Raw genomic sequence first — 22759 nt, 5'->3', positions numbered from 1 at the left:
TATTATTACAGCCTATCATCACTTAAGTCAAAATTTATACAAGGAATAGTATGCTCTAACAAAAAACTTCAACTGTGGCATTGGCCTGAGGATCAGGCAGCAAGGAAACTGATGTTAGATGCTAGGAACATGACGATGCAGAGAACAGTATTATTATATAAAACTTACGTGTAATAACTTGGGAGGCAAGTAATATACTTAATGCATTTGTAGCTTTTGGGACAAGGTTGGAAAACAAATTGTATTTTAACTGGTACTGGTTTCATTCGACAAGGTGTTATAAGAAAGAGATGCGCTAGAAAATAATTGGTTAGTTTGCAAGTATGAATGAAAAGCAATACAGAGTCCAGAAATTGGGAATTTGTGGGATTAGAAGAAGCAATTACTGCTGCTCCTTTTTTTTCTTTTTAATTAAATTAGAACACAGTCTCCCTGTGTTACCCAGGCTAGTCTCAAATTCCTGGGCTCAAGCAGTCCTCCCACCTTGGCCTCCCAAAGTGCTGGGATGAGTGACTGTGCCTGACCAGTAATTGCTTCTTACCTCCAATCAGTAGGAGACACAACTGAAAAGGCTTTTGAGTAGATAATTAAAATTCATCCTTTTGGCAGGATCCAGTCAGGGTTATGACCATCGCTTCCATTGTTTTTTTTTTTTTTTTTTTTTTTTTTTTTTTTTTTTTGTTTTTTTTTTTTTTTTTTTTTGAGACGGAGTCTCGCTGTCTCACCCAGGCTGGAGTGCAGTGGCGCGATCTCGGCTCGCTGCAAGCTCTGCCTCCCAGGTTCACACCATTCTCCTGCCCCAGCCTCTCCGAGTAGCTGGGACTACAGGCGCCCGCCACCACGCCCGACTAATTTTTTTGTACTTTTAGTAGAGACGGGGTTTCACTGTGGTCTCGATCTCCTGACCTCGTGATCCGCCTGCCTCAGCCTCCCAAAGTGCTGGGATTACAAGCGTGAGCCACCGTGCCCGGCCTTCCATTGTTAAAATGTCTGAAAGGATTAAGGTAATTCAGAGTAAAGGCCAACTTGAGAGGGAATTGCTTTTCAATTGGGTTAGGGAAAAGAGACTAAAGGTATGGATTCCCTCCTAAAGCCAGGTAAACGCAAGGTACCCATGGTTAGGTAGAGAGAAATAGACACACTGTCTCATGGGGCAAGAAAGTGAAGAAAAGTAGTAAATCTAAGAGGCATATCTTAGAAAAAAGATTTGGTTTTGGACATTGGCGCTTGGAATTGGATAGAATCAAATAGATAAGCCTTCTAATTTTTTCAGGGAGAGGCATAGACAAAAGTCTGAATAAAGTATAACTGCTTGATACATAATGATCTTGCTCTCTGCCCCATGCCTCCCTAACCTATCTGCCTGCTGAGAATTCTCCTCTGCTAAGGAGTCACTCTCTGATGCTCACTTCACTTGTAGCGGTAGAAGATAACGGACCAGGAAAAACCTTCCAGAAGGCAGAACCTAGAGGCACAGAGAACAGCAGACTTAGAAACTCTTCCCAAGGGTCAGTCAGCATTCCCCACCTTCCAGGACAGAGAGCCCTTGCACAATCTGTTCAGCCTGGCTTATGAATTGCTATGAACGACTGACTGTTGTCTTCTTTTCTTCTTTTGAACTGGAGCATTTTTTATATTCTGTCAGTGTATATTGTGTGTGTGAAGGGAAGTAGATAACTTGTTTTAATAAATAGGTGTCTGTGAAGAGGGGCTACATCTGGACTTGATATAGAGGTGATTTCCCCATCAATGCAGATCCTGTCCTTTGAGCTTGATGCTGAGACTGGATGGGATATTTGGGTTACCTTCTGAATGGAGGGACAGGTGTATTTTTTCATGTGGGAAGAATCAATATTTGACAGCAGGGGACTAGGGAGTCATGATTCTTCATAAAATAATCATAGAATTGCCCTTTCCTTTAATTCTTAATGTCGGGCATGGCCATGTGCCTTTTTGTAACCAGTAAAATGTGAGTGGAAGTTAAACAGCAGAATGTGATTTGCCACGTTTTCTTTCACCTTTGGCAAGGCAACTTTGGAAGCATGTATCAAGTGGAGCCTGGACTCCTGAGGCACTATCGTGATCAGATCTTCCTTACCAACCTGAATTGGACATTTGAAATTAGTGAAAAATAAACTTTTGTTGTATCAAAGCCATTGAGCTTTTGTGATTGATGATACTGTAGCACAGCTTCACTGATTTCTGATTAATGTGTTAGATTATAATTTTGGTCAACAAATGTTTGCCCGATATAGTTGTTCAATAAATGTTTGAATCAAATATGTAAAAATTTGAGAGCAAAAGAAAAATGTACAAATTCTAAAACTGCCAACCAGGATCCAGGTCTTTGGCTTTTATTCTTTGTGATAGCCAACCCACATGGTGCCTAAGGGTCCTCTAATTATATAGGAGATACGGCAGAGATGATTTAGGTAGCAGACACGGGAAAATAGAAAACAGTGAAGCTTGTAAATAACTAGGAGTTCAAAGCAATACATAGGTGTTGTTTAGTGGATCATTTAAAGCATTGTTTCTTCTATTTGTATTGATACCAACTCAGGATTGTTTACAGTCTGCAGACAGTGTTGGAACGGAATCATTTTGTTTAAAGGCAGTTTTTTTTTTTTTTTTTTAAATGAAGGAAGAAAACCCCAAACCATGTGTTTTTGTTGTTGTTAGTTGGTTGTTTTCCCCCTAGCCATTGCAGCAGTGGCAGAAACATCAGTTTTAGTCCAGTGCTAGAGCAGAGCCTTTTCCTCAAATGACATCTTAGGCAGAACTCCAGCGTATAAAACTAGTATTAATGGGGCTGCTCTGACTTACATGAGGGCCTGGGGCCCTCTTCTCTGCTGACACTTAACAGTTTGAAATTCTCTATACTGAAGCAGATACACCCACCGTGGCCATCTTCATTTTGAAGGGTTTGTGTAAGAGTAGCCTTAGATGCTTTCTTTAGTCCTAATTTATTTAATATTTATATACATTTTTAACAATTCCGACTGATTTCCAAATTTAAAACTGGCTTAGAAGATGTACAGTAGAAGGGATGATGAGTACGGTAACCTGGGAGGTGGAGGATGGAGAGTTGCTATCACCTGAGTTGGGAAGAAGGCAGGAAAAACAAGCAGAAGAAATCAAAAACTAATTATGAATGTTTTTAGTTCAGTGTCCTAGGGCCTATTTGATACCATAAATTACTTTTAATAATGAATTGGAATAATTAGACAAAGATTAAATAACATTCTGAGCTTCCTGCCAAGGAAAGTAGGTAAATGTGTAATTGATTCTGGAGAAATTTTTGTTCAAGATATCATAACTATCTTATGCTCTGAAGGTTTTGAATTTTAGAGGTTATGATGTACTTTTAAAGCGATACACAAATAATTAAAAGTTGAAATAGTAAATAATACTGTTTTCCAAATTTTAATTAAAATATTTTATAATTAAAGCTTAAAAGGATCTTAAGTTACTTAAATTTGAGAAAATGAATTTATATTGTGATATATGCTATTACCACTGCATTTCAACAAGTTATAAGAATGATGTAGGCTGGGCGGGGTGGCTCATTCCTGTAATCCCAGCACTTTGGGAGACCGAGGCGGGCGGATCACCGGAGGTCAGGAGTTCGAGACCAGCCTGGCCAACGTGGTGAAACCCAGTCTCTACTAAAAAATACAAAAATTAGCCAGGCGTGGTGGCAGACGCCTGTAGTCCTAGCTACTCAGGAGGCTGAGATAGGAGAATTGCTTGAACCCTGGGAAGTGGAAGTTGCAGTGAGCAGCGATCACGCCACTGTACCCCACCCTGGGCGACAGAGTGAAACCCTGTCTTTAAAAAAAAAAAAAAAGATATATAGTTGATATGGTTTGGAGTCCCCACCCAAATCTCATGTTCAATTGTAATCCCCATTGTGGGAGGAAGGACTTGGTGGGAGGTGATTTGATCATGGGGGTGGTTTCCCATGGCTTACCACCATCCTCCTTGGTGTTGTCTTGGTGATAGTGAGTTCTTGTGAGATCTAGTTAAGAGTTTGTGGCACTTCTTGCCACCCTCTTGCTGCCCTGGTCATGTGACTTGCCAGCTCTCCCTTTGCCTTCTGCCATGATTTAAGTTTCCTGAGGCCTCCCCAGAAGCAGAGCAGATGCCAGAATCATGCTTCCTCTACAGCCTGCAGAACCTTGAGCCAATTAAACGTTTTTAAAAAATAAATTACCTAGTCTCAGGTGTCTCTTCACAGCAGTGGGAGAACGGACTAATACAATAGTATCTAAAAAGCATAACCAACTCTGTTCTGTCGTGGCTATTTTTTTAAGAATATTTTAAGAAATGACTTCAAGCCATTCAATTTAAAAGTTTTATTGCAATATGCAGTTAGAATGACTTAGTTAATAGAATTAATGTGGAAGCCATTTTTACATTCTTAAAAACATTTTTTTAAATTATTTAAAAATAATTTTAAAATTATCTGGGCATTGTGGCCCAATTTATTTTCGGTAGAGACAGGTCTTGCTGTGTTGCCCAGGCTGGTCTCAAACACCTGGACTCAAGTGACCCTCCCTCCGTGGCCTCCCAAAGTGCTGAGATTACAGGCATGAGCCACCATGCCCGGCCTCTGGTGCGTTCTATAGGATGCTTGGCACTTGTCCTGTTGGAAGACAGGGCGTTTCTGGGGACCACCTGCCTCATTTTTGCATTCTTGGTGAGTAGCATAAATACATATATAGAACCTGGAAGAAAATATATATCTATTTGGTAGAAGGCATGAAAACCGAGAATAAGATTATAATAGGTATATCTATTAAATACCAAGAGATGAGGTTAAAAAATAATATATATTATTGCTATTTTGTATGTTTCCTTCATTGGTCTTACTAAAGAAGGAGGCTTGAAAAACAGTGTATTTTGTCCTCAAGTAGTTAGACTAAGACTAGACATTGTGATACAATGTTTAGAATAGGTGATTGGGAGGTGGGAAAGGAGGTAAACTACATTAAGATCCAATTTCTGTTGTAGTCATAGTTTGTTTTGAATCAAGAGCAGTTTGAATACTTAACCTTATTCATAATAGGCAGCTTCAGATCTTTAGTTGTCCCTAAAAATTCAGTCTACCTTTAAGATGAACATTTAAGTACATTTTAGTACATTTGGTTTGAGAGTTGTGAGTTACAGCTGCTTATAGCAGATCACTTTCCTGCTGTTTCTTGGATAGCAGTTAGGAATTACTGAGAACTTTATCTTTTTGTGTGTGTACTATTTTAACCTGGTAGAATGGCTTTAAAAAAAAAAACCTTTATAGTAAATTTAGTCTTTTTTTTAATCTGAAGGGGAGAGGAAAACTAGTCCCTAAAGTTTATGGGGACAAGGCAGAGCCTTAGGAAAGACTATTGTGTGTTACAATAACTTGTAATATTACTGTATATCCTTCATAGTTTCTCTGACCTTCTTACCTGTGACGTTGAGGATTTTATCCATTAGGTTCCTAAAATAAGTCCTCTATGGGAATGGGACAACAGGGAAGATTTGCCAGATTAAAAAAAATTGTAAAAAACACATAACATTAAATTTACCATCTTAACAATTTTTAAGTGTACAGTTCAGTAACGTTAAGTGTATTCACATTGTTGTGTAACACATCTCTAGAATTTTTCATCTTGCAAAATTGAAACTCTTTACCTTTTAAATACCAACTTCCCTTTTCCTCTCTCCCCCGTTTGGCAACTACCTTTTTTGTTGCTGTTTCTATGATTTTGACTACTTTAGGTACTTCATATTCATGGAATCATAGCTGTCCTTTTGTGACTCGTTTATTTCACTTAACATAATGTCCTTGAGGTTCATCAGTGTTGTAGTGTATGACAGGATTTCACGATACATACACATACTATATACATACAATAGAATATTTCACATATAATAGCGTATGTGGCTGGGCGTGGTGGCTCACGCCTGTAATCCCAACACTTTGGGTGGGCGGATCACGCCAAGGTGGGCGGATCACCTGAGGTCAGTAGTTCGAGACCAGCCTGACCAACATGGTGAAGCTAAGTCTCTACTAAAAATACAGAAATTAGCCGGGTGTGGTGTTGCATGCCTGTAATCCCAGCTACTCAGGTGGCTGAGGCAGGAGAATAGTTTGAACCTGGGAGATGGAGGTTGCAGTGAGCTGAGATCACGCCACTGCACTCCAGCCTGGGCGACACAAGACTCTGTCTCAAACAAAAAAAAAACATAGTCTATGTATATACTAAAGTTTATCCTTCCTAGATTTTTAAACTCACTTTGATTTGATTTAATTAAACTAAAACTAATTAAAATTGCATATATTTATATACAGGGAAGCTAACTTAAAGCTGCTGTTCCTATGAATGAACTGGCCCTGGTAGGAAGTTGATCTTTAGCGATATCTGCAATATGGTTTTGCACAGTTTTCCATCTTACATCCTGGCTCCATCCATTTTCAACTGTGTGACTTCAGGCAAACTACATAACCTCTTTGTTTTCTCATCTAGAAAGGAGGGGGAAAAATAATATTAACCTCAGTGTAGTTGGGAGCATGACATGAGTTAATATATGTAAGCACTTAGAATAGTGCTCAACAAGTAGTAAATCCTTATCTTATGTGTTTAGCCATCGTGTTCATCATTGGAGAGAGTAGGACACTGTCCCCTTAACAGGGGCTTAACTATTCAGATTTAATAAGGTGAAGTGAATATCTTATAGTCAGTGTATTACAGGTCACATCATCTTTTTCTCACATATTTGTGGTAAGACTATAAAATATCTTCTGTAATATATATTAGAAAATCAGTCATTTCTGGTTATGTTCATATGTATGTGTATATAAGATAATTTGGAAAACTGCTGTAAAAATGAAAGGTTAATAAAAGATTAATTTCAAATGGGAGGAAAGGAGCAGTTTATAGAAGAGTAATGATCCAAATCTAAGGAGGTGGCATTTGGGGAAAGAGATTGCTTGATGTTAAAGCAGAGATGGTGATTAACCATCCATCTATATTTTTAAAATTATTATTATATTTGGTTAGGGGATAACATTTAGTTTTAAAAACCTACCCCTAAAGTGTTAACTTCTTTTAGCATTAGTGAAGTTATATTTTTAGGAACTCATATCTATAATTTAGAACTATTCCCTTAGAAGAGAAGTTGAAAAAAACTTGGTACCTCTGAAATATCCATAGGAATCTGAGGAATAATGAAACTTTATAATGCATGAGATATTGTAGGATTATCCGGTGGTTCTATTAGCTGATTTTTATGGCAGGTGAAGCTGATTAAAGGGAAAATGTAAATAAAATAAACTTTTAGAATCAAATGAAGTAATTTGATTCTAAATCAAATTCTAAATCAAATTACTTCAGTGCTTAAAAAAGTTGAAGGCAGAGAATATGAAAGACTTTGATAAGAACAACAAAATCTTAATGGCACACTATTGATAAAAGATAATGTCTCATTTTATCAACCATACTGTAATTCATATTTATCTAATGTTAGCTATTTAAATTAAGTATGCGTGTTCCAGACTTGATAAGTTGGTTAAGAATTTATCTTAAATGTTCTATTAGCTCTATTGATAAATAATTAGCAGTTAATTTTAGGAAGAGGTATTTAGGATTTTCTTCTGGTAATATTTTTAATAGAAATCTAGGCATGCCCTGAGTTATTGATACTTAACTAATATTGAAAATTAGCCTTATCTTTGTAACCATATTGTGTGTGTAGGTGTATGTGTATATTTCATTATTTAAATTTTCTGTTCTCTTCAATTCTTGCCCAGGTATGCAGAATTTTTTTTTTCTTTTGTACATACCCCTTTCACAAGCTTGTTTTATTGGTAGGCCTTGAAAACAGCCATAATCACAGGACAGAGATACTGTCAGTGCAATACCTCGCCAAGTGAAAAGGAAACTTAAACATTTTGAGGTGGAGAATAGACATAATAAAAAAAACAGTGCTGTTTATAAAGTTCTTAAATGTGTCATGCACATTTCCTTGAATTTCTGTTTTAATTGCTTAAATTTTTTGCATACTTCTCAAATATTAATCAAATTTAAATCACATTCATTTCTTTATACTGCTAGCGTGCACTATTGCTACAGAATATAAAGGCTGATTTACAAATATTTCAAGTACTCTTATGTGTCAAATCTACCTTTGTGGGCTAACCTAGGAACTCTATTGTCAATTTTATAATGCTTGCTTTTACAGCAAAACCCTTGGAAAGAGTTAACCTGTACTTGTTTATAGTTCATCTCCTTCCACTCTCTGGAGTCTATACTAGGCAGGGTTTTGTGCTCACAGTTCTTGTCAAGATCACCAGTGATTACCACAATGTTATATCCAAGGATCATTTTTTAGTCTTTATTTTACTTGACTTTTTAAGTATTTGACACAGTTAAGTTCTTCCCGAAATGATTTCTTCAGTTTGACTTCTGGACACCAGTTTCCTCATATCTCACTGGCCACTCTCAGTCCCCTTTGCTGGTTCTTTTTAATCTCTGCTTGTTAATTTTGGAATGCTGCAAGGTTTCCTCCTGTCTACATTATATTCCAGATGACTGTCAATACCTAACGTATATGCTGTTATTGGCAGGCCAGATTTCTACCTGAACTCCAAACCCGTTGACTGCCAGATCAACACCTTCATTTGGATATTCAGTAGGCATTCAGAACTTTAATATTTCAAAATAGGCCCCTGACTGGCACCCCTCTCCTGCAATCTTTTCTACCTTCAGTTTACCGTATCTCAGTTAATGGCAACTCCATCTTTCTAGTTGCTCAGGATTTAAAAAACAAACAAACAAAAAAAACCTTGGGAGTGTTTTTAACTTCTTTCTGTTCTTGCTCCTCACATGATAACCTGTTATCAGTCTGTTAGCAGATGTCTTTGACTCTACTTTAAACATATTTTCTGACCAATTCTACCCCTCCTCATCAATACCTTAGCTTCAGGCCACCATCATCTCTTTTTAAGACTGTGTCAGGCCATTCCTGTATTACTATATAGAAATACCTGGGACTGGGTAATTTATAAGAGGTTTAATTGACTCAGTTCTGCAGGCTGTACAGGAAGCATAGTGTTGGCATCTGGGTCTGGGAAGGCCTCAAGAAGCTTTTACTCATGGCAGAAGGCAAAGGGGGAATGGGCATGTCACATGGTAGAAGTAGAGGGAGGTGAGAGACAGAGAAAGAGAGAGTAGGAGGGAAGGTGCCACACACTTAAACCAGATCTCTTAACTATTGCAAGGACAGTGCCAAGACAGTGGTGCTAAACCATTTATGAGAAATCTGCCCCCATGATCCAATCACCTCCTACCAGGCTCCACCTCCACTATTGGGGATTACATTTCAACATAAGATTTGGATGGGGACAAATATCTAAACTGTGTCAGGGTCTTGCTTTGTTGCCCAGGCTGGAGGGCAGTGATGTGATCATGGCTCACTGCAACCTGAACCTCCTGGGCTCAAGTGATTCTCCCACTTCAGTCTCCTGAGTAGCTGGGACCACAAGGCATGTGCCACCATGCCTGCCTGGCCTGTTTATTTCTTTGTTTGTTTGTTTTTGGATAGTGACGGGACCTCTCTCTGTTGGCCCAGGCTGGTCTTGAACTCCTAGGTTCAATCGTTTCTCCTGCTTCGGTCTCCCAAAGTGCTGGTATTACAGGCATGAGCCACCATGCCCAGTCAGCATGAATTTTTAACTTGCTAACTGCCTTATCCTTAGAACCTAGAACAGTGACTGGCACATTGTAGCCATACACATAGTTGCTGAGTGAATAAAATTATATTCTAAATTTCATATTATGAATTTAATTTGTGGGACACACTCATTTTAAGTTTATTATTTGTGTAAAAATGGGGGAAGGTTTAGTCAACTATGTGGGAACTAGAGGTAAAGCAAAAAAATTGTCTTCAACAATTCCTAAGTAATCCCCTATAAATTACGTTAAAATATTTAATTTAGAATAATCTTTGTATCGAAGTATAATATGCATTCAGAAAATGTACAGATCATATGTATATAACTTGATGAAATTTTACAAAATGAACATGTAGGAAAACTACCACCCAGATCAAGAAATAGGATATTACCAGCAACCCAGAAATCTCCCTGTACTCAGTCATATATGTCCCTCAAAAGTAGGCAGTCACCACTTTTCTATCCTCATGGAGCACCCACTCCCTTCACATGTAAATAATTATTTTTAGACTGGGCTCAGTGGCTCATGCCTGTAATCCCAGCACTTTGGGAGGCTGAGGTGGGTGGATCACTTGAGGTCAGGAGTTTGAGACCAGCCTGGCCAACATGGTGAAACCCTGTCTCTACTAAAAATACAAAAATTAGCCAGGCATGGTGGCGGGCACCTGTAATCCCAGCTACTCGGGAGGCTGAGTCAGGAGAATCACTTGAATCCAGGAGGCAGAGGTTGCAGTGAGCTGAGGTCACGCCACCACAGAGCAAGACTCCACCTCAAAAAAAAAAAATAAATACTTTTTTAAAGAGCAGTTGAGATGCTTAGTAAAATTGAAAGGAAGGTATAGAGATACACCTTATCCCCTGCCCCTGCACATGCATACCCTTCCCTATGTCAACATCCCCCATCATTCAGAGTGGTTCAGTTACAGTTGATGAATTTGCTTGATGTATTATCACCCAAAGTCCATACTCTACATTAGGGTTCCCTCTTCGTGTTTATACGTTCTGTAAGTTTGAACAAATGCATGCCATGCATCCACCTATACTGCATCATACATAGTATTTTCAGTACTCTAAAATGAAAATACCTCTGTGCTGTGCCTATTCATCCCTCCCTCCCCTTTAATTCCTGGCAACCACTGATCTTTTTTACTGTCTCCATAGTTTTGCCTTTTGCAACGTGTCATATGGTTGGAATCATTGCCAATTGTTATGAATCTTATATAAATGAAAATTTCTTTATATAAATATCATACATGATCCCATTCCCTGTATATAAAGGGAATACATAGGGGGTGCAGGGGGGCTTCTTTTGTTCGAAATGTTTTGAGAGATTCATTTCTGTTGCATGTAGGTTGTTGTTAATGTTCATTGTTTTAACATGTTCCATTGTATGAACAAATACGATTTATTTTTCCATTCCAATACTAGAGGATATGTGAGTTTTTCTAGTTTAGGGTGATTACAAATAACATTGCTGTAAATTTTGTACATGTATTTTGGTGTTAAGTGTATGCATTTCTGTAGGGTGTGTACCTAGGGGAAATTGAGCTGTAGGGTATACATAGGTTCACTTTTAGAAGACACAGATGAAAGAGTTTCCAAAGTGGTTGTACTGATCTACACATCTACCATCACTGTGGGAGTTTCAGTTGTTCCACTTCTTTGCCAACAGTCTGTACGGTCTGTTTTAAAATTTCTAGTCATTTCTTTGGGTGTGTAATGATACCTCATTGTGAATTAACTTTTTATTTCCCTGATACTTAACAATGTTGAATACCTTTTCTTACTTTTGTGGGTCATTTTGATGGATTATTACTTTCGTTTCTCCTGAGCCTTATAAATAGTGGATTTCTAAGAATAATTAGCCACCATGTAGGACACTAATACAGCACAGTAAAACAAAGTGTTTTCCTGTCATCTATACTGAGATACCAAGGAAGATGTAAACTTAAGTGCCTGGTACTGGAGACTTATTTTTAAGGTATCTGTATTAAGTTGGTATGCAAAGGAGAAGTATTGAGGGCTTACTACATTAATTGATTTTATGGTGAGAATTTGAAAGTATACCCAGATGTGTATGAATGAGTGCAGTGATTAGAAATTGGGTATAACACTTTTTGGGCAATTAATTTATTGTCTTTAGTGAGCACTTTGTGGTCTGATCTGTGTGAACTGACTTAATCTTGTAACATCTCTTTATGTATTATTTGCACATAAAAGGCATAGAAAAGTAGAGGAGAAAGTTCTTCCAGGTAGATTATTACCTATACTAGAAGTTATTTCTTATGGAAGACTTGTTCATTTAGGGAGATTGTATTTTCTGAGAACTTTGAGTGAAGCATTTATTATCTAAAGGGACATATGAACTAATTAATGTAATTAATTCTACTATAAGCATTTATACAGGAGATTACTCTCCAACTAGTCTTGAAGGATAGATAGAGGTTAGATGAGGAACAAAATAACTAGAAAACAGTCTAGGCAAGAGAAGTAGTGCATGCAAGGTTGTAACATTGGGAGAGGACATGTAATTTCATGCTGTCTTTTTGGGCCATTTGATTGCTTCTCATCTGTATTTGTTTTTTTTTTTTTTTTTTTTTTTTTGCCTTTAGATATTAGGATCAAGGAAGAAGAACCTGATCCTGAAGAGTGGCAGCTCAGTGGTGATTCTACCTTGAATACCAATGACCTAACACACTTAAGAGTACAGGTGGTAGATGAAGAAGGGGACCAACAACATCAAGAAGGAAAAAGACTTCGGAGGGTAGCTTGCACCTGTCCCAACTGTAAAGAAGGTGGTGGAAGGTATGCATACATGAAACACGTATATATTTTTAAGAGTGCTAATATCATTCTGATTTTTGAAATACTGCATGCTATGTCATTTAATTATGAGAAATTATTACATGATCATTTTCGGTGTGTGTGTATGTGTGTGGCAGAAGTTAGAGAACAAAATATATAGAATTGGATTTTCAGTTCTCAGTGTTTTTTAAACTAAAATTACTATAAAAAATGGTGTAGCAGATGCCATTTAACAGGCCCACACTGATCAGAAATTAGCCTGTTTGCAAACCAGCAATGGAATTTGCCTAAATATAGATAAAAAGTTGATTTTTTAGGTTGAGAATAGCAGTTACGTAAAAATTAAGTTCAGAATGGCTGATAAGCATAAGTATTTCCATTTTCAATAGAAGTGAAAAATAAGCCTTAATAGATTGAATTTTTTAAAAATGGGATTGTATTTCAGTCAGTCTTTTTAAAGGTAAATTTTAAGACAGAATAACATGACTGGAGTAAACTCAAAATGATCAGAAATTATGTTAAATGTGGATGTACTAAGCTTAATAATGAAGAGATTGAGACTCAGATCATATTTAAAAAAAAAAAAAAAACAAGATCCAGACTGATGTTGATTATAAAGAGCACCTCAAATAATTGGCACAGGAATATTGAAGATGAGGGATGGAAAAAGATTTATCAGGCAAGTATTAACAAAAAGAAAACTTGGATAGCAGTGTTAATATATCACACGAGATGGGATTGAGGTGAAAGCCCCAAATAAGACAGAGATGTATTTCTTGTTAATAATATTAAATTTCCACCAAGAAGATTTAATAGTCACGGTCCCTTTTTTGTGCAGCTTTGAAATATATAGAGCAAAAACGGATAGAACTCTAAAGCCATACTTAACCAAATCCCTTGTCATGGTGAAAGTTAACATACCTTTCTTAGAAATGCACTGTTTAAGTAGATAAAATGTACTTTTAATACAGTTAACAAACTTGATCTAATAGAGCTTTTCTATCTGCCTTTGAGTTGCACATTGGCCAGCCCTTTCCAGTAATAATAATCGCTAACAACTGGTAACATTGAGAGCTTATCGTATTCCCAGTGGTGTTAGAAGTGAGACATAGAGAGGTTGAATGACTCCTAAGAGCACACACAACAGGGATTTGGACCTAGTTTTACTCCAGAGCCTTAACCGTTAAACTGTACTGCCTCCCAAGTAACTCTCCTTCTACATCTGATCCTTAGGTATTCATGTTTATTGTAATTAGTTTAAAATTTGGTTTTTTGACATATTTTGGTCAATTAAAATTGTGAATTCTAGCTAGGCAGTAACTTTTCTGAAACTCATTTTAGAGAGGCTTTTAAGATAAATTATTCACAAAAGTCAAATCTAATGGAGGCCTGGCCTTTGTTTCACTTATTCTTTATTTTAAAATGAAAATGTTTTAATTTATGTTTATTAAACTAAGACATGCTCATAAAAATGTAGAAATATAGGACATTTAAAAACACCAAAATCCCACCCCACTTCAAGATAAGCTAGTAACATGTTTGTATATGTCCTTCAAGATGTTATATGTATTTTAAAGTAGAATCATCTTATTCTCACTGTTTTATATGTCTGTTCTTGTTTTGAGAGTTTTTGTGACCATATTTTCAAGTCTATATAGTCTGAATCATTTTTATGGCTGTATAGTATTCTGTTGTATTCTATTGTATGGATGTAGAGTGATTTAACATCTTTCGTTGGGAATTTATTGTCATAATCTTACACGTATGTCTTTGCACATTTGTCTGATAATTTTATTTGTATAAGTTGGCAGAAGTGAAATTGCTGGGTTAAAGGAAATCGTCTGCTAGAAAGGCTAGTTTATACTCTAACCACCAGTGTGTGAGAGTATCTCGTTTCCCACACCCTTGCCAACAATGAATTTTACAATTATTTTTAACCTTTGAAAGTCTGACAGATGAAAAATACCTTAATATTGTCTTATTTAGTATATTTTTAAATTACTTGGTGAGGTTGAGCATTTTTGGGGATGTTATTTTGCCATTTTAAAATTTATTTTTTGAATTGTTTCTTTTTTTTTTTGGAAATCTGTTAATTTATGTAACTGTGTCATGTGCAAATGTTTTTTCCCAGTTTTACATTGCCTTTGTCAGTGGTTTACAGAAGGCATTGTTATTACACAAGTAAAGAAACAGTTCCATCACTTACAGCTTGCAAACATTTTAAGTAGAAAAATTTAAAGTTGATCAGCCTTTCCTTTATTAGATGCCTTGTTACCATGCTATTACAAGTTTTCCATATTCTGAGAATTATAAAAATGTTCATTTACATTTTTTCTAGAACTTTTGTGACTTCATTCTTTAATAGCTCACTTATTCTAAGCAATAAAAATTGAGATTCCTAAGAAAAGAAACTATATTGTTTCTTAGAGCTTGTTTGAACAAAATTTAAGCAGTATATGTGTGATAGACACACTTGTGTAGATGACAATTGTACTTAATTGGTAGAAGCATAACATCGGTAGTAAATCCCAACTATTCTAAAGTATTCTGCAAGGTGATACAGATAGTAGTTAAAAAAATTTTTTTAGAATATTTGTCTTTTTTTGCAACCATTATTTTTTTAAAGAATATGGGCAAGATGGCATTTTTAGAGAACTAATTTTATTCATCTTTAGAGAAGTAAATTTTATTTGTTTATCTTTTAAAGTAAGGTATAAAATATAAAATATTTAAAAATTGTAATTATGTAGCAAATATTTATTGAGCAGAACCAGCTTTCAGAGACTGTTTAAACTAGTGAGAGAGAACCTAGTGAGAGACAAATAATTGTAAGTAAAATACATTCTAGAGGCGTGATTGTTATATAGGTTTTGTATGGATTAAACATCAGTCCATATTTTTAAAATTGTGCACAATCTGTTTTCTTTGTCAGCATTTCAGTTTATGTCCTGTTTTTCCCACCCTGAGCAGAAGAGAGTATTTACTTAACTTTTCTTAACCCCTCTACCCACAGTTTAGCTTCCACTCTATCTTAGCATTATTAAATTACTGGGAACAAGTTTAGACACTCAAGAATAAAAATGTAAAATTATTAGTTTTTCCTATATTATAGGCATTAGTGGTGTGGATATTAATCAAGAAGAAAACTTTAAATCTTTTCTTACCTGAACTTTGTTGAGAAATTCACTTCAGTTCTCTCCCTTCAAGCCTTCTTCATATGACATGCCGTAAATCCACATCTACCATATCTATATCTTACCTTGAATGAAATTTTCTTTTTAAATAGAATTTGGGGCCTGGATGTTGAGCTTTTTCCTTAAATATGTATGCAACCCCACCCCTATGTTTTTTCTTTCTTAGATGCCTATCCCATTTTCAAATAATATTTCTTATTTCCTAATAATTCAGTTAAAAATACCTTCCCTAGCTTCTTGCTTCTTTGAGAACCCAGATTTGTTGCTGTTAATTTGTTAGTCTTGTGCTTTGTTAGTGTTCCCATGCTAAATTTTGCTAAGTTTGTGAAATGCACTCTTGAGTTTGTAAAAGCGCGTTGATTGACCTGAGTGGTAGGCTTAGAGGAGAGGCATGAAATAATGAGTACACGAGTGAACTGAATTGGGTTCTCTGTGAAATTGCTATGGTGAACACGATACGTAAAATTGGTTTGTACACCAATAGCCACAAACATTGCTGTTTTTCTTAGGGATTTTTAAATAATAAAATAAATTTAAAAATCTAAATTAAATGGAATCAATATTGGCTTTGGTTAATAAGACTTTGGCATTGCAAGGGAGCCAGAAAAACCTGTTTCACTCAACTCAGCTCTTTGAAGAGAGTTGTAGAAATTGGGGGTGGACTGGAGCAGAAACTAGAATTGTGTTAGATTATGACATCCTTGCCCTTGAGACAACAGCATGACTCCTCCTTGTCTTTACTTATGCTATTCCTCTGCCTGGAATGCCTTCCCTCCTTTCTATCTAAATCCTACCCACCTCCTCCACGAAGCCTTCTCTAACTACTGGAGCCCACATTGATGTCTCCCTGTTCAGAACACCTATGGCATCTAACAGCCAGCACTGCACCGTTTAGCACTGTTTGTCCTATGGCAATTTCACATGCTACTGAGTGTGAGTACATTAAAATATAAATGTGGGGAAATATGCATTTTTCCAGTAAATTTGAAAAACGATAGGTGTATTGTATACAGGAGGATTTACAGGCTATAGAAAGTTTTACAGGATATGCCTAAACTGTGAGATTGGGGGAGGAGGGGAGTTGGGGAGGGGGCTAAATGTACTTTTTAAAAAAAACTCAGAAACATTGTAAAGTTTATACAAATTGTTTTGTCCAAAGTGTCATGTTTTTTAAAAACTAATTTATTTTTATTCAGTAACTAGCCTAATTTTTTTTTTATTTTAAAAGGTTGAGAAATAACATTTTCTGTAGTGTTTAATACTATTCAAATGATCAATTCTGGGATCAAAAAAGTTTTCTTCTTGCTTAGGCTAAGATACCTGTGTTCACTCATCTAATCTCATATCTTCTAAACCCTGCTCTTGGTTATCAAATACTGAAATGTAATAAATGTCAAATTTTGTGATGTGGAGAAAACTGTATTTTATTATATCTCTTGTGTCTAATTTTGGGTATCTTTTACATGGTTAATATGAAGGGAATTTTAAATGTAAAGATAATTTTGATTTGTATTTATCTCATCTAATGCTAAGGGAGTTCAGACCATTGCTTTAGATTTAAAAAAAAGCTTCCTGCAAGTCTGTATATTCAGAGTGTGGCCACACAAATATGAATAAATATTCTTAAATCATATTAAAGTCTGCTAAAGCTGCCTATATCTTTTAATTGTGCCTGTGATCAGTTACACATTCATTCTTTGGTTTAAATATATTTTTGATTATCTGACACCATGACTTTTGAATACAGACCACATTTAGTTTCCTATATAATTAATTGGATCAGGCTTATTCGTAGAATTTGTGAATGGTTCTGATAGAAGAATAGCTTTATTGTACATTCTTTACATATGAAATGTCCTTTTAATTACACAATTCTTGAGCATATTTACATTTGGACAACAATCACATTAATTCTGGATTAAGGTTAATATATAAAATGTATATGCTTGAAATTTTCATTTAAACTGATTTTAAATGGTTTTGGTTTCTGATTGACTTTGTAATGATAATGTCTTCTATTTAAAATTCAACATGGGGATATATGATATAAATGGTAATGTCTATTTGAATATTTTCATGTAAGTATATATTATTCTGTGTGTGTTTTTTAGAGGTACCAATCTTGGGAAAAAGAAGCAACACATTTGTCATATACCAGGATGTGGTAAAGTCTATGGGAAGACCTCACATCTGAGAGCTCATCTGCGTTGGCATTCTGGAGAACGCCCTTTTGTTTGTAACTGGATGTACTGTGGTAAAAGATTTACTCGAAGTGATGAATTACAGAGGCACAGAAGAACACATACAGGTTACTAATATTTACTTTTAACAGACAAAAATGAATTATAGGGCTACGTAACTGCCTTGACTTCTTTTTTATTAGCATTTCTTACTGAACTGTATCTTTAAAATACAATGAATTACATCCAATTTTTACCTTTAGTAACACCATCTTAATAACACAAATTCCAAAGAACAAGTCAGTATGGTTTATCTTCTAAAATAAAGTTATATTTAAGTAGACTTTGGGTAGCTTTTATTGACATTATTGAATGCTTTAAACCACATTTATGCTATTTTTATTCTGTTAACATTTTTAATTAGTTGTCAGCTTTTACTCTTGATCTATGCTATTTTTTTTCTTTCCCCTTAACACTGTAACAAAAAATACTCCTGTTTCTTCTGACATATTTGGCCATTTCACCTTTTCTTTTGTTTTTAGTATCTCTGAGGTAAGGGAAAGGTATTTCACTGAGGAATAACCAAGGCAATGTTGATGTGAAGACTTTCTCTCATTATATTATTTTTACATAGTGTTGTGTGGTTGTTAAATGAAATGGACCTGTGACTGATCTACACTGAAACCTAACCTTAGAGATAGTTTTTTCCTACTACCATGTAAATGATTAAAGTGTTCATCAGTCTATGCTCAACACTGGAGAATTGAAAAATACGTATTTACAGTCTCTAGAGAGCTTGGAAGAAGCATGGTGAAATGGAGAACGACATGGATTTTGAAGTCATCTGGATTCCAATCCAAGTTCCCTATTAGGTTAAGCGAATAAACTATCTCTGACATTGCTTCACATCTCCTACTTTGGCCTTCAGTATTGTATAAAATTACCTATGAGGTCTGTAGTAGTACACAGATGCTCTAATTGTTTTAGTTCCTGTCTCTCATTGGGTAGGTAGACAGATGAGATTAACCTACATGAAACTGCAACAGACAATTAAGAAAGTAGATAAGGCTGCTGGTCATGCTGGCCCATGCCTGTAATCCCGGCAGTTCAGGAGGCCAAGGAAGGCAGATTGCTTGAGCCTCAGGAGTTTGAGACCAGCCTGGGCAACATGGTGAAACCGTGACTCTCCTAAAAAGACAAAAAATAGCCGGGCGTGATGGTGTGTGCCTGTAGTCCCAGCTGCTCAGGAGGCTGAGGTGGGAGGATTGCTTGAGCCCAGGGGGCGGCTGGCAGTTGCAGTGAGCCAAGGTCATGCCACTGTACTGCAGCCTGGGTGACAAAGTGAGATCCTGTCTCAAAAAAAAAAAAAAAAAAGTAGATAAAAGATTTTGCGTTGCAGTCTGCCGTTGAAAAGGCTCAGAAACAGATAATTATTGCTTGGGATAGTAAAGTATGGGATAATAGACCTTACGATGGCCCTGTAACAGAATTTTCCTCAGTACGATTTTATCAGCAGGTTGTAAAAAGGAATAATGTAAAAGGGAGAGAAAGGTCAATGATCAAGTAAGTGTAGGAAATACTGGGCTAAAGAGGGTACAAGTACCTTCAAGGCAGTACCTCGTAGGACCTTTAAATTAAATGCTAGATGGACAGCTTGCATCTATAAGTTAGTGATGTAATGTGTGTAGCATTTCCTAACCTTGTTGATCATTGTGCCGTTTGCCATGGAGTACCTCTCAGGACTAATGTTACAAGAGAAACTGGGAAATACTTTAGTAGAAAAATGATGGTATGTTAATAGAAGAAGTGAGAGACCTTTTTTTTTTTTGTAGCGGTGAATGAGGATGAGATTTTATATAATATTTCTGTTAAGTAGGATTGAGGCACATTTTAAAGGTCCTTGTAAATTAGGCAGTGGAGCATCTAAACTGTTACATCGTCTGCAAGTTACCCTTGCATTTCCATATCACTTAATATAATCTTGAAGTTTTCTGATGTAAAGAAATTTGGTCTTTAAGGAAGATATGTCTGGAGAGAGAGAGACTAGGATGTGACTGCAGTATAGTTCAAGCGTGAGGTCTGATAAAGACCTATGTAGAGTAGAGGTGCTAGAACAAAGGATACAGACAGGCTAAGACATTTTTGAAGAAAGGAATTAAGAAAATATTTACTAGATTTATTGATTGATTTTTATTGATTTCTCTCTGAATTCCTTTTAGGTTGGCTTTTTGTCTTGGTAATCCTCTTGCAGAGTCGGTCTTCAACATAATAGAAGTTCAGTCTGTCTTTTGTATTTAAACTTACTTTATTCATGCTGGGAAATAAATTTAGGCATCAGGGTTTTAACAACTTTAACATCTTGACATATTAGGCTTGTTCTTGATTGTTGTAGCTGAAATCAAGTCAGCTAGCCAGATTCATTTTTCTAAGGATTACTCATTCTTTTTGGATCTCAAGCTTGTGGTGTCATTTCTTTAATCTAGAAGTACCCTGTTGCTTTAATTCATATTTAAGAGTTGAAGGTTTAGTATCATGAACACGGCATGTTAGTATTTTAATTATAGTGTGAAAGAATATACTTTTATTTAGACTTTAAAATGTGTTATAGATGCTAATTTTTTAGCTGGCATCTTAACACAGGTATTTCAAACAAACTCTTAGCATAGTTGAGATATTAAAGTCTTATTTGAATATCCATCTATTATATAATACATGTTTGAAGATTGCTGTTCATCAGAAAGTAAAGATGAAAGATTTATTTTAAGGAGAAATATTCTGTAAGAGAAATCTGGCAGGGGTAGCTCCCATCCTCACCTGTCAGCGTTGACTTACTTTCTGTTTTGGGGGAGATGATTGAGCTATTAAAGTTGAATTTTTAAAACCAAGTAACTTAATTTTTTTCTTAACAGGTGAGAAGAAATTTGTTTGTCCAGAATGCTCAAAACGCTTTATGAGAAGTGACCACCTTGCCAAACATATTAAAACACACCAGAATAAAAAAGGTATTCACTCTAGCAGTACAGTGCTGGCATCTGTGGAAGCTGCGCGAGATGATACTTTGATTACTGCAGGAGGAACAACGCTTATCCTTGCAAATATTCAACAAGGTTCTGTTTCAGGGATAGGAACTGTTAATACTTCCGCCACCAGCAATCAAGATATCCTTACCAACACTGAAATACCTTTACAGCTTGTCACAGTTTCTGGAAATGAGACAATGGAGTAAATATTACACAAATACTTATTCATTGTGGTTATTTTTATACAGTAGTGAGAAGAATATTGTTCCTAAGTTCTTAGATATCTTTTTATTGATGTGCAAAAATTTTTGGATTGACAGTAACTTGGTTATACATGACACTGAAATGCCTTACTTTGTATGATATTCCATAGTATATTAAAAATGGTAAAATTGCATGGGTTTTGTAGGTACTTTTGGAATCTAGAAGAAATGAAATTTTACCAAGTTATATAAAGAGAAAATTGAATTTAACAATGCGAATGGTAGTCTAACCAAATGCATCAATCCTGTGTGGTTTAGTGTAAAAATGAGAACATGTTGGTATTTATCTATTGTAAGATAAAAAAGCTGGTGGGTGAAAGAAATCATGTTATGATAAAAAATTTTGTAATTTTCTTGATGACTGGAATTTTTATTATGCATAACTGACAAATCAAGTTTCCAAGCAAATGTTACATAGTGTAGGCTTTACTTAGCTTATCAATTTGTCATTTTGAAGCTAATTATTTTAATTAGGTTAACTATGTACAATATTTTAAGCATTACTCTTGTAAGATTTTGAAAACTACATTTTAACATGGAACTCTAGGGATAGTCACCTTTTAAATCCTGTTGAAAAGCCATGTTTAAGATTTAATTTGCCAAAATAATGTCTTGTTAATATTCTTTCAATAACGAAGTTGGGCAATATAACCAATGTTTAAAAGAGTTTAAAATGTATAAGTTGAGGCATTTGGGTGGTAAGAGGATGTTATAGTGAATTATCCCTTTTCTTGACTATTGGAGGACCAAAAAAATAAGGTGTATTGCGTCTTAGCAGTGATTTTTATCCAATCTTGTTTCCAAAAACCATGTCTCCCAGGGCCTTAAAAGCCATCATGTAAATTACCAGTAAAGTATAACATATGCAAACATAACAAAATCACTTCCATAGTGACGATACTCCAACCATATGGATATTAGTCATAGAAGAACTAGAGGTTTTATGATATTTTTTTAAGTCTTTTTTTTTTGTCTAGGTAGTCAGTCTGCACTTAAATATCAATCATTTTCCTTTTTTGCTTCTTCCCTTAAAATTTATATGTATCCAGTACATTTAATTGAGAAACGTATGTTTTTTATTATGCTGTATTTTCTTTTTATTTTTTAATTATTGTTTATATTTTCAATTTAAAAATGTACAAAATAAAGTTACATTGCTGGTCTTGTAAGAGCTATACAGTTTTCCTAAATGTATACCTGTAACTGCAGCAGTTCACCTATTTCAAAAATTTGGAATTCTGTTCATTTGTTATTCTTAAGACCACCTCAAATTTAAAGGCTACCTTATTGTACGTTTCAAGTGTATTATAACAGTGTGGTAGTTAATAAAACACTATTTTTTTTTTCTTTTGAGTTTGTTGTATTCCTATGCATTAAAAATATTGCAGTGGTATGGGGTAAGAATTGGTGGTTTATTTTTCTTCAACTTGGCTTTTTATTTTTAGATTCTTGATTTTAGACACTGAATTGTAAACAGGCATATTTATTTGAAGAAGAGATACATGGTGTCACTGGTCATTTACTAATTTTTTACCTAGAGTAAATAAGAATGAGCTTAATAAATAGAATTTTTGAAAAAAAG

At 35.5% G+C, this 22759-nt stretch overlaps 1 protein-coding gene across 3 annotated transcripts in view; it reads left to right on the top strand.

Annotated features, from left to right (window-relative positions):
• SP3 (Sp3 transcription factor) overlaps positions 1–22530 on the top strand; it is a 55837-nt gene extending 33307 nt beyond the window's left edge. For all 3 annotated transcript variants that reach the window (XM_055289770.2, XM_063645598.1, XM_055289771.1), the window contains 3 exons: positions 12328–12520; positions 17826–18022; positions 20804–22530. In XM_055289770.2, coding sequence (XP_055145745.1) covers positions 12328–12520; positions 17826–18022; positions 20804–21120 — 707 coding nt within the window. In that variant the 3' untranslated portion in view covers positions 21121–22530. The remainder of the gene's footprint in view (positions 1–12327; positions 12521–17825; positions 18023–20803) is intronic.
• Positions 22531–22759: the final 229 nt, after the last annotated feature.

Source organism: Symphalangus syndactylus, chromosome 8, assembly GCF_028878055.3.
Source record: "Symphalangus syndactylus isolate Jambi chromosome 8, NHGRI_mSymSyn1-v2.1_pri, whole genome shotgun sequence".
Classification (NCBI taxonomy): Eukaryota; Metazoa; Chordata; class Mammalia; order Primates; family Hylobatidae; genus Symphalangus; species Symphalangus syndactylus.
The sequence above is the reverse complement of the archived record's forward strand: the minus strand, read 5'-3'. Positions and strand labels throughout refer to the sequence as shown.